This window comes from Theropithecus gelada, chromosome 7a (assembly GCF_003255815.1).
Source record: "Theropithecus gelada isolate Dixy chromosome 7a, Tgel_1.0, whole genome shotgun sequence".
NCBI classification, from domain to species: Eukaryota; Metazoa; Chordata; class Mammalia; order Primates; family Cercopithecidae; genus Theropithecus; species Theropithecus gelada.
Genome location: NC_037674.1, coordinates 58,348,364 through 58,361,144, shown reverse-complemented (window position 1 = coordinate 58,361,144; position 12,781 = coordinate 58,348,364). Strand labels below are relative to the sequence as shown.

The 12,781-nt window shown below is 36.9% G+C and overlaps 1 protein-coding gene across 5 annotated transcripts in view; it reads left to right on the top strand.

Moving 5' to 3' along the window:
* The window catches only part of EFL1 (elongation factor like GTPase 1), a 135,078-nt gene that overhangs the window by 40,411 nt on the left and 81,886 nt on the right, over positions 1-12,781 (top strand). For all 5 annotated transcript variants that reach the window (XR_003120236.1, XM_025390570.1, XM_025390572.1 and 2 more), the window contains 3 exons: positions 722-873; positions 1,119-1,285; positions 6,094-6,232. Coding sequence is in view for 4 of the 5 variants with exons in the window: in XM_025390570.1 (XP_025246355.1) it covers positions 722-873; positions 1,119-1,285; positions 6,094-6,232 (458 nt within the window). In the remaining variant the exon portion in view is untranslated. The remainder of the gene's footprint in view (positions 1-721; positions 874-1,118; positions 1,286-6,093; positions 6,233-12,781) is intronic.

Sequence of the window (12,781 nt, the reverse complement as noted above, 5' to 3'; positions counted from 1 at the left end):
AACCCAAACTCCCAAACAGAATTTGTGTTTGACTTAGTGCTCCCCTTTTGTCAACAACTTTTTGGTATTAAAACTCTGAATGCCTTCTCTATATCCTGACAGACATGAGGGTAATTCTTCAGGAAAAATAGCTTAATTACCTTCTCCATGCCCTCTCATTCTCATCCCCAGGGAAAACCACATATACACACCCACACCTTGCCTTTTCTGTGGTGGTACTTCTTGGGTGTAACACAGTGGCTGATATTTCAGTTTGACCTTCTAGTCCTGATGAATTGCCAGTACTCATCCTGACCTTGAACCCTTCCTCTTGAACCCCGGTTATTGAGGCCTTATGCTTGTTTCCCTGCCAGGGTTGTTCCAAACCCTGATATCTGTCACTCTTTCCCTTCCTTCTTCCTGTTCTTTGCCTTTTCCAGAAGGAATATAGGCATCTGAGAAAGGTTCCATACTATTGTACATTGCTTCAGATAGGGACTTGGGCTCTTGCATGTCAGTTCATAAGCTCAGAATAGTTGGGACACAGCATTATTAGAGAGAAGCTTATAGGCCCTCTCCTGTTGCTACAGACAGGGAGAGGACTTGGAGAAAACTGCCTGGAATGGAGCTGGGACCAATCTTCATCTTACCCAGCCATATCAATACTTGCTGTTTCCCTGCTTGACTAAACTGAGAGATGCTTAATGTTGCCAGATGATAACATATTTGTGATATCCTGTAGGCCTCTCACTCAAGAAGAAATTGCTCAGAGACATGAGCGTGCAAGACAAAGGCATGCAGAGAAGCTTGCAGCAGCACAGGGACAGGCACCCTTGGAGCCCACCCAAGATGGCAGTGCCCTTGAAACATGTCCAAAAGGAGAGGAGCCAAGAGGTATAACTTTCCTAAGTAGGCTCTGTTGCAAAGTGTTTGCCTTTTTGCTTAACTTGGGACACTCATCCTTTAGTTCTTGAGCTTTTTAAGCTTAAACATCGTTTTTATCAATATTCTTTCCATTCTTGGTGTTTTGGTTTTGTTTTTTTTCTGAAACTGGACCAAACATATCATATTCGTGTTTCCAGACAGTGTTTGAATTAAGAGGGCATTCTTGGCACTAATTATCTTTTTGTTTCTGGCAGGTGACGAGCAACAGGTGGAAAGTATGACCTCTAAACCTGTGCTCCAGGAAGAAGACAACCAAGAGTCTTTTATTGCATTTGCTCGAGTGTTCAGTGGTGTGGCTCGAAGAGGAAAGAAAATTTTCGTCTTGGGGCCCAAATACAGTCCTCTTGAGTTTTTACGAAGGGTAAGAATTGAAAGTAAAATATTTAGATATTGTTTCTCAAGGGTCTGATATCTTTTCACATTTTGTTGGGACTGGCGATGATCTTATTGGTAGATTTATTTTGTCTCTGGAAAGGCACACTTGAGTGACTGTATCTCTGTTTGTGTTGCTTTGATAATGTTTGTCATGTATGTCTCAGTAGCATTAAGGAAACCAAATCAGTGTGTGGACCAAATTTTCAGGCCTTATTTAATTATAAGGCTTTTCTCTTCTAGGCAAGAATCACCTTGTGGTTAGAGAAAAGGACTGATAAGAGCAGATGTCATGCTGGAGCCAGGGCAATGGCGAATCTTTGAGAAATAGGAAGATCCAAAAACTAGCTGGCTCAGGCCAAAGGTTGGGCTGTGAGCAGGGGATAGGCAGGAGTTGCATGGCACACTGACCTTGAGTCTGGTCAGGAGGGTCTGTAAGTAGGTGAACAGGCAGCATCTAAAAATGCCTGAGCCAAGGGGCAAACAGAGATCACAGGCTAGAGATGTCTCAGAACATTTTTGGAAGTAAGCAAGATATATACATTGTAATTATATTTAAATAATAGAGGTCATAGGATGAAGACAGTGCCAGAGGTCCAAGTAGCCAGTCTGGATCAGCACAAAGCAGTAAGCTAGGAAATTGTCAGCTGGCACCGTGGAGCATCATGAGCAGAGAAACACATGCTCCTCTCTGTCCAGGAAGCAGCCTGTCTGTAGATAAACTGCTTTGGTACTTGGCTACAAGTGAGAGAGAAGGAGGTAGCAGTTGAAGAAAATCTGTCATCGGGTTTTCTTTGCCTTGAATGCTTATTCCATGAGTTTTAGCAGTTTAATCCTTGAAGAGTGCAGTGCTGCATGGCAGTTAAGCAGTCCTTGTTGAGCATGTTCTGATTTAGCAAGAAAGATCACAGCACTTAGTGTGTATAGGGTTATATTTTATGGGAGTCTGAAAGTGAGAATATGTATAAAAACTTATCTGTGATTATCTTGGCTTGGACGTAATTGATAGTTTGCTGTTTATCAGTAAGGGTCAAGTATCAGTTAATTTTTTTCTTTTTTTGTGAAGGTAAATGAGCAAGAAATTTTTATTTAGTGAAACATTGATTTATTTTGCATTACAAATTCCATGAACAATCCAGTTTATCTCTGCATAGTGTTTCTTTGCTACAGGTGAAATCAGTTGCTTATGTGTCTCATGTCTTAAGCAGGAATGATACAATACATTGACAGTTCAAATAGCTTCTTATTTCAGTAATCAGAGCACCATAAAACCTAATTCTAACTGCTTAAAAAAGAAACCTGAAAAATTTCAGACCTACCCTCAAAGTAACCCCTACCCAGAATTTGTGTTCATCCTTTGTGTTAGTTTTCTGTTACTGCATATTACAGATTACAGCACATTTAGCAGCTTGAAACATTACACATTTTACCATCTCACAGTTTCTGTGGGTTAGAAAACCACACATGGCTTAGCCACATCTTCTTAGGGTCTCACAAAGCCGTGACCAGAATGTTGGCCAGGGTGCATTCTCATCTGGAGGACTGACTGATGAAGAACCTGCTTCCAAGCTCACTAAAGGTTGTTGTCAGAATTCATATATTTGCACCTGTAGAACTGAGAGTCCCAGATTTTTTCTGGCCTTTGGCTGCCCTCAGCTCCTAGAGGCCACCTTCAGTTTCTTGTCATGTGGACCTTCCCAACTTGGAGGCTTACTTCATCAAGCCGTATAAGAGACTAGAAGGAGTCTTCTAGCAAGACAGAGTCCTGTATGATGGTATAGAATCACAGTGTGACATCTCATCACCTTTGCCATATTCTGTTTTTTAGAAGAAGCACGTCACAGGTCCCACTCACACTCGGGAAGGAGGCTTCAAAACAAAGGTGTGAACGTCAGAAAGCAGGCATCATGGGAGGGGCACCTTTCATCTGTCTGCCACATCCTTCTCTTACTTTTCTTTATAGTTTTACAACCTGAGTGTGCGTTTCTAAAGAGTATTGTCACATTTGCATGCTTTTGAAACTTTGTATAAATGGAATTTTACTATAACTATTCTACAACTTGCCTTTTTTTTTTTTTAACTTAACATTGTGAATTTAATCTATGTTAATGCCTACTCCCATAATTCGTTTATTGTTCAGTGTGGCATAGGATTCCTTTACTTAAATGTACATTTTATATATACAGTTTTTTGGTCACTATATATTTGCTGTTTTCGGTTTTTTGTTTATTTGTTTTTCAAATCTAAGCAATGCTACCTTGATTATTTTTGTATATGTCTCCTTATGCAGATTTACAAGAAATTCTGGGGAATATACCTATAGTGGAGTTGCCTTGATAATCTTCTGCTTATCAAGATAATTCAAATTTATTGTCCAAAGTAGTTCTGATTTACACTCCCAATAGGAGTGTTTAACAGTTCCAGTTGTTCCACATGCTCCCCAAAATGTGGTTTTATTAGGCTTTTGATTTGTGCCAGTCTGATGGGTATGATATGGTGCTTTGCAGTTTTAGTTTACATTTTCCTTATTACTCTTTTAATATGTTCATTGATCAAGCTTGTGTTCTTATGTGAAGATATTAATAGTTCTTGGAGTCATTTCCCTGTTTTTCTATTATGCTACTTTATTGTTTTAAATACTGCTTTTCAGATGTCCTTTGTATATTTTGGATACTAATTCCTTTTCAGTTTTGAATTTTGCAAATTTCTTCTCCAGTGTAAAACTTGTTTTTACTTTCCATTTGGTACCTTTTGATAGGCAGAAGTTCTTAATTTAAATGTAGTCGAACTATCATTATTTTATGGGTTTTGCTTATTATATCTTAGGAAAATTGAAACTAAGTCTGTATTGAAGTCTCAAAAATTTCTCTTATGTTTTCTTCTAAAGTTTATTATTTTACCTTTCATGTTTAAATATATAATTCAGTGTTTGTGAAGAAGGGATCCAAGTTCATTTTTTCCTCATTTAAATGTCCAGCTGTTCCAATGTTATTGAATAGTCCATCTTTATCCACTAATTTGCTTTGTCCACTCTGTCATAAATCAGATTATTACCTATGTACATAGATCTGTTTCTGGACTAATTTTATTTTTTCTGGTTGTCTCTAATTGTCTCTGTTCAGTGCTGTCTTCATTTTTCAATGTTTTGACGTCAAAAAGACCAAGTCCCTTTACCGTGTTTTTCTTTGTTAGTGTCTTGTTTGTTCCTGACTCTTTGCTCCTATATATCAAGTTTATGGTCAACTTCTTGCTTCTATGAAAAGCCCTGTTGAGGCTTCAATTGGAATTACTTTATGTCCATACACCTGTTTGGCATGAATCAACATTTTGTAATACAGCATCTTTCCATCCATGAATGTATTAGGTTGATTTATCTATTTAGGTCATTTTAAATGTTTTTCATGAAGTTTTATAGTTTCATTTATAAAGGGTTTTGAATCTAACTTTTGTTAGATTTTGTTGCTATTCTAGAAATCATTTTAAATATACATATTTTCTATTTATTGCTATTCTATTGATGCATTTTCTATTCCTAATTATAGAAGTATAATTAACTTTTGTATATTGATCTTGCATTTTTGCCACCTTGCTAAGCTGCCTTACTAATTATAATTTATCTGTAGCTTGTAGCTTGTTTTAAGTGGATGGTCATATTGTGTAGATAATTCCATTCAGTTCTTATAATCTTTCTATTTCTCAGCCCATCTTTAGAGCTACTTTGAGAGTTGTCATTGTGTCAGAACACATACATTTAGATGTAACATGTGCCTTCATTTTCATGAAGTTTCTAGAGTCTACCCTAGCACAGGGGCCTCACCTTCCTCTAAACCTTTATGGATTTACTTGCCTATAGTACCTTTTTGTTGGTCACTCTGTGCTTGTGATGTTAGTAATCTTTGTACATGTTGTATCTCAGCCATTTTTTCTCTTCATAGCATTAGGGCAGCACCCCAGGCCTATGAGCATCAAAGATTGATTGGTTGGTTAACTGAAATGCTTTCTGGGTACTTGCATTTATATGGTAGATATATTTCTGAAGACTTCACACAATGCAAAATTTGAATCGTTTGAGACAGTGTTTCTGTAAGAATAAATATGATGTACGGGGAGCTAATACATCTAATGTACTTGTACTTGTATATTTTTGCTGTAAATGTACTCTGTCCTCTCATTAATGTGTTCCTAATATGTCACAGCATGCTCTTCCATATGAACAATATAGCATATAATAACAGTCTGACCTTTTTTTTTTTTTGGCATTTTTATCACATCTAACTACCCTTCCAAAGTTATTTTTATGTGTTACTTGGCACTAGCACCAGCCCTTGTTGAATACTTGAAGAACATTGTACATAAGAGTAAAACAACTTTAAATGATAATAGTAATAATGAGTGTTCAAATAATAGCACAGTAGTCACCAGAACTGGTGTATGATGTGGTTCATATAAATAATTTAACCAGGGGCTATGGAGAACAGCTAAAGTGACAATACCAGGTCGCAGCAGAATTTATATTACTTAGCCATATATTACTCTCATAAATCATAAGAATTTATATTACTTATGATTAAATGGGAATCTAGACAATTTTTTAGTGTTTGAGAAATTTCAGTATTTCAAATTTTATTCATAAAGTGAGACTTATATTTTATCACACCATTTCAAATGTTCTTATTTCAGGTTTACATGAAATGTTGCTATACCGTTTGTTACTGTTGAATAAAAATAACTTTACAAATACCAATTAATGCTTCCATATGCCTCCTAACTTGTCTTCAATCATTTTTCTTTGCCCAGGTACCATTAGGCTTCTCAGCTCCACCAGATGGCCTCCCCCCAGTCCCCCACATGGCATACTGTGCTCTGGAAAACCTGTATCTTCTGATGGGAAGAGAACTGGAATATCTAGAGGAGGTACCTCCAGGAAACGTGCTAGGTAGGGTGATGCTGTTTATTATATCCTTATTCCATTCTAGGAGATTATCTAACATGTCACTGAAAATTTAGTGAAATTTTTGAAGGGAATAACTGTATTCTTTAGTTTGATAATTTTTTGTTTCTGGTATCTTTAACTTAGTACATTTGAGTAACTAACATGGAGATCAGTTACTTTCTGTGAATTATAGGAGCTGTTTTAAAAATGTGTTGCTTAAGTAATTTGTAAATGCTCTAGCCTAAGCTGGAGTTCCATTTATTTCAGAGTGAGAGGAGAAATTCCTGCTCACATCAAGTCAATCTAGATGACTAAGGCATTTCTGGTTCTACAGATTAGATTCTAAATTGTTGGAAACTATTCTGACGTAAAGGTCTATTTAAATTCATTGCTTTTTTCCCAATGCTTTTATCCTTTGAGCATTGCTTTGCTAAGATTAGTTGATTGTCGGTTTATATCTGTAAATATTATTCTTCATCTCCTTAATGTTATCACTTGTTTGACTTCTGCTCCTCATGTGCAGAATTCACTTTTTGAGATTCTTAGTGCAAACCTATAGACTCAGATGAAGAAATTTCTCTTGGATCCAGAGTATACTATTGAATACTGTATCCCATCGTACTGTTAGATTCTGAACCCTTAGGGTCATTGTCAGCTATAGAGCTATTTATTGGGTGATTGCTTGGTTTGGGAATCCTCAGCTTTTTAGAAAAAGGTTTAACTTTTTAAAAAAAGGTCTAGTCTGTTGGTCCAGAATATCTAATGGTTTCTCTGGATTTTATAGACTTGAATCCAAGAAATTTGCCAAAGCATGTTGCCATTCACCTACAGAGATACATTCTTTTCTTTCTTTAATTTTTTGGCATGAAGTTTGTAGAATGCTTAGCTTCTCATCAGTGTTACCTATTTTCTTCTATCCCTTTGCAAAATGCCATTTAACCTTAACAATTGATGTATCTTTGTAAGCTGCCACAGCCAGCTTTATCAGAAAAGGACATTGGAAGAATGGAAAACACCCTACTTTTGTTCATAAGCCTTCCTTGAGATTACTGTATTGCTCAGATTAAATGGAACATGAGGTATATCTCCAGCATGATGCTCAAGGGAAAGAGAAAGTATTCTGCTGAGTGAATGGTTTTTATACGATCTTCTCTAATTAAGGCCTGGTGCTTGTGTTCCTTCCCTAGTAGAGGATGAGAATGTGACATGCATTAGTTTCTGGTTTTCTTTTTTCTTTCTGTTGCTGAATTTCTAGATGCTGTCCAGGACTGAGGTTAAGTGATGTATAAGGAGAGAAACCATTTTTCTCTCTTCTGTTTTCCAAGGCAGCCTTTGCTCTGCCATATGGTACGGAGAGACAAACCTACTATAAGCTAAAATTTTTCATTTATTCTTGGAGAAGAGATATACCTTGATGTCTTTTATTGACCTTTTAAAAAAGTGAGATGATAGCACAACATGGGGTAAGAACGAAGGTGACTAAATCTTTGTTTACCAAATTGACTTACATAAGACTGAGCCAGATGGACAACCAACCACTTTGGAACAAAATGGATTGAAGAGGAAAAGCCAGATTTATTTCCTGTAAGAGTTAGGATTGTATTTAGCTGCAAGTAACCAGAAAACCAATTGCATAGTCTTAAACTTCACTCAGTAGGAAGCCCAAGGGTGGACAGTCCAGGGCTGGTGTCATGACTCTTCTGTGTCATCAGGGGGCCAGTGGCTCAGCATGTGGCTTTTGTACCCATAGAAGCAAGATGGCCTTACATGTCTGAGAATCATATCCACATTCCTTACAGGAAGAGAGTACAAGGGTCAAGACCTTCTAACAGGTTTAATGTTTTTATTTGGAAAGAAATGCCTCTCTAGTGACTTCTGTATATATTCTCATTTTTGTAGTTTTGTCATATGTCTGCTCCTAGCTGCCGGGGAGGCCTGGGATTGAGTGTTTTACTCTTTCAGCCTGTGTAGTTAAGGCAAAAGATATTGGGGTTGTGAATGGCTTTTGAATAGCCAGTCCACACTCTTAGAGCTGCATTTGCCTTCCATTCACCTGGTGATGCCTGAGGTGCCTCCATTAAGGTTCTGTTTTCTTTACATTAAAGAGAAAGGTAGTCCACCAGAAGGATTTTGAGCATAACATTGAAGGAATTGGAATGCAACCAGCCACTTTGATGGGGCTTTTTGAATTGAAACATATAGTAATTGTGTTTCTTTTATGAATTGAAATCTAATTGAGTGCCCCGCATGACTAGAAAGGATGAGTATACCAAAATTACGGCCATAGTTTTGCCACTAACTAGTTATATGGCCTCAGGCCAGTTATGTAACCTTGCTGGACTTGTTTTCCCAAGTGATTTGGACTAGAGCAATGATTACTAATATTTCTTATCATAGAAATAGAACAGCCACTTTTAATTTTTTTATAAGAAGACTGTGGATTCCCAGGGATGCTTTTATTTGTCCTAACTGGGATTTGTCATATATCCTAAACTTTAAAGATAAAGCATTAAATAACATTGCATGGAGTACATTTTTCTGCTGTAGCTATAAAATACCAACAAAATTGTATTTGTAATATTTTTGGTAAAATACAAACAGAATTGAAGTTTAAAATTGTCATTATATGATGGCAGGTTGACCTCCTAGGTGGAGATGGAGTGAGGTAAACCTTTTTTACTTATGTCATGAAGATCTTCCCTGGATTTTGTCAGTTTCCCAGTGACTTAAAAAAAGTTCTGAACTAGATTATCTTCAAGATTGCTTCTAGCTTTTAACATTTAAGCTGTGTTTCTTAAAGAAAAACCTTATTTCAGTAGTTAGAATATTTCCCTCCCTAGTGTTTATTAGGAGGAACAGTAAATGTTTTGATATGATTGCTTGGTTTGATTGCTAACCCATTTTAATGGCTTCATTAAAACATCTTGAACTGGTTACCTGCCTCAAAGTCATAGAATTACCTTTTTAGGCAAAGTTTACTTGTTCCTTGATTAAAAATATGTAGCATATGTTAGCAGTAGCAGCAGTCTCATAAGCCAGGGTGTTTAAAAAAAGCAACTTTTCAAAGCTAGGAGTCAGTTTAAGACAGAACAAAAGAGGCCAGAGAGTCGTGTGTGTGTGTGTGTGTGTGTTTGTGTGTGTGTGTGTATAGATATAGTTTTTTTTTTTTTTTTTTTGAGAAGAGTCTCACTCTGTCACCCAGGCTGGAGTACAGTGGCACAATCTCGGCTCACTGTAACCTCCGCCTCATGGGTTCAAGCGATTTTTCTGCCTCAGCCTCCTGAGTAACTGAGACTACAGGCGTGTGCCACCATGCCCGCCTAATTTTTTGTATTTTTAGTAGAGATGGGGTTTCACCATGTTGGCCAGGCTGGTCTCAAACTCCTGACTCGTGATCTGCCCACCTCGGCCTCCCAAAGTGCTGGGATTACAGGTGTGAGCGACCGCGCCCAGCCAAGAATCTGGTATATTAAGGGGTGAGAAGAAAACTGCCCAAGAGAAGGCTAGTTGGCAGCCACAGGTAATAAATACTGGGGTTCCAGCTTTTGGCTTTCTAGGGTGAGTTGACTGTGACCAGGTATGTCAGCACGTTTTTATTTTTCTTTGAAACAGATTTGTCTTCTCAGGTAGTTTTGAAATGGAAAGAATAAGATGGCTGCATTTGGCTGAAATAATCTATATACTCCAATTACCTGTTGTTGCATAATAAAACACTCAAAGCCTAGTGACTTAAAATAAAGACGGTCCTTATTTTTTCAAGCATCTGCCATTCAGGCATGGTTTGGTGGGAATGGCTTGTCTCTTCCATGTGGTGTCTTTTTTTTTTTTTTTTTTTTAACAGAGTTTCCCTCTTGTTGCCCAGGCTGGAATGCAATGGAGCAATCTCAGCTCACTGCAACCTCTGTCTCCTGGTTCAAGTGATTCTCCAGCTTCAGCCTCATGAGTAGCTGGGATTACAGGCACCCACCACCACACTGATATTTTTAGTAGAGATGGGGTTTCACCATGTTGGCCAGGCTGGTTTCGAACTCCTGACTTCAGGTGATTTGCCTGCTTCTGTCTCTCAAAGTGCTGGGATTAGAGGCGTGAACCACGGCACCTGGCCCCACGTGATGTCTATTGATATGGCCCAAAGCCGGGGCTAAAGTCATATGGAGGCTATTTCAAGCACATGTCTGGAGGCTGATGCCAGTTGTTGTCTGGAACCTTGACTGGGAGTGGAACTAAGGCCTTTCCATATGGCTGCTTGGCTTCCTTACAGCATGGTGGCTAAGTTTTACGGGTGAGCGACCCAACAAGGAGAGCCAGGAGGAAGGTATATCATGTTTTTATGACCTAGCCTTCAAAGCCTTCAGCCCCACTTCTGCCACATTCTGTTTATTAGAAGTGAGTCACTGCACCTGGCCCATGTTCAAAGGGAGGGAACTGACTCTGCCTTTTGATGGGAGGCATGTCAAAGTATTTGTGGATATGTTTTAAAACAACCACATTGCTAATCGTAGATAATTTCTTGTTTCCTTCTGCATTTTAGCAGACTTATGACAGGACATATATAAAGAGATGTTCATAGCAATCAGGGCAGGCCTGTAAACTTCATCTTTTTTACTTTTGTTAAACTTTGAGAAAAAGTTGTAATTCCTATTTAATAACAAAATAGTGGAGACCAATATGATTGGTACCCATATGCTTTTCATCATAATTGATATGGAGTCAGTAAATTTATCAAGTGCAGATGAAAATTTTTGTTGGAAAAGGAAATGAAAACATTATATGGCCTTCTTGGACAATTCAGCATTATTCAGTCAAAGTCCAAAGGAAAGTTCTTTTATTGTCACTTGAAAAATGCAGATTTCACATTTGAACTCAGCTATAAGTCACTTAGAGAATTTATATGTGCTGATAAGTGTAGAATAGATTTTGTGGTCTGGAAATAGTTGATTTAAAGTTTAAAGTTGTTTAATTCTAACCTGATGTTTATAAAGTTGGTATAGATGGGATCAGAGAGACCTCACCATGTTTAGCACACAATAGCCTTTTGTTCAGTTCCCTGCTGAGAATATCTCTAAAAGTAAATATTTGCTACAGGCTCCTATTAAAATGTGAGGGGAAATTGAATTAGGATTCCAAATCTTTAGCCTTTTCATATACTCCTTTAGATCTCTTCCATATGGTTAAATCTTTAAAAGTTGAGAGACATATTCTGAGGAAACATGATATTCTTCTTTTCACAGCATGAGGAAAATAATAAATATTAATTAGCCTTTTTCTGAACTGGTTTTAGTTCTGCCATGGTTGGTTGCTGGGTCAGTAGGAATTCCGTCAGTGTTGATAATCTGTGTGTGTGTGAGAGAGAATCCTTAGTCACGTGGGGTAATCTAGGAGTGAGAAACCTTTGAAGGGTTTTTACTAGCAAATCTGATTTAATTTATTTCAAGGGAAAGCTCAGTAGAATTTAGTTCTTAAGACTTTGTGATACTTTTATTATGTTTTTAATTCAGTTAGTAGTGAATTTCTTTTAAATGTACTTTATTATCAACATTTCCATTTGGAGATAATCTGTTTTAATCAGTGAAAACCTAATAGTCATTTCTTAGTTTTAAGAGTTTCAACTGATTTTATGGCTTTTCTCTTACAGATAATAATGATTTTATTCTCTTTTTTCCTTATAGTTGTGTGCCATATTTTTTTTATTTTCATATTGCTTATAAGAATATGGTAAATAATAATAATTATAGTTGCTATTTTGTCTAGTTCCTTCTGGACTTTAATGGGAATGCTTCTGGTGTTTTAGTTTCAGGTTTGCTGATGCCTGTCAATTCATGATATCTCTTATTTATTGTGCTGGGAAAGAATTTTTTTTTTAATAATCAGGAATGGATACTGAATTTTATTGATGCATTCTTAGCCTCTGAAGACAAAGTTATAGAGTTTTTCTCCTTACTGTAATTGATGTCGTGAATTATATTTAATTTCCTGATTATTAAGGCATCCTTGCATTCCTATGTTAAAAAAATAGCACTCGATCATTGCATATTCTTTTCAACCCCTATTAGGTTCAGTGTACTGGCATTTTGTCCAGCATTTTCTTGCATTATAAGTTAAAATGGCCATTCTTTTCTTGGTATCATAATACTAAAATGGGAAGCTTTCAATTTTTTTCTACCCTCTAAAGCTGCACTCTCCATTTGGTAGCCACTAGCTACATTCACTTACTTAAATTTAAATAGATTGAAATCAAATAATATTAGAAGTTTACCCGTCAGTTGCACTAGCCATATTTCAAGTGCTTAATAGCTATGTGTGGCTAGTGGTTACCGTATTGTATAGTGCTGCTCTTGAGAAATTTGTGTATGATGTAAGAATTACCTTTTCTTCAAACGTTTTGAAATAGTTCACCTTTAAAACTAACTGGGCTTGATGCATAAAATACTTGATTCTTTCTATCTGGTAAACTTTATCTTTTTCATTTTCAGTTCTGTATATTTGTGTTTTCTTGTTCGATTTCTTTATTACAAAATTTGTCTTTTTATTTTAATACAGTTGTATATATAG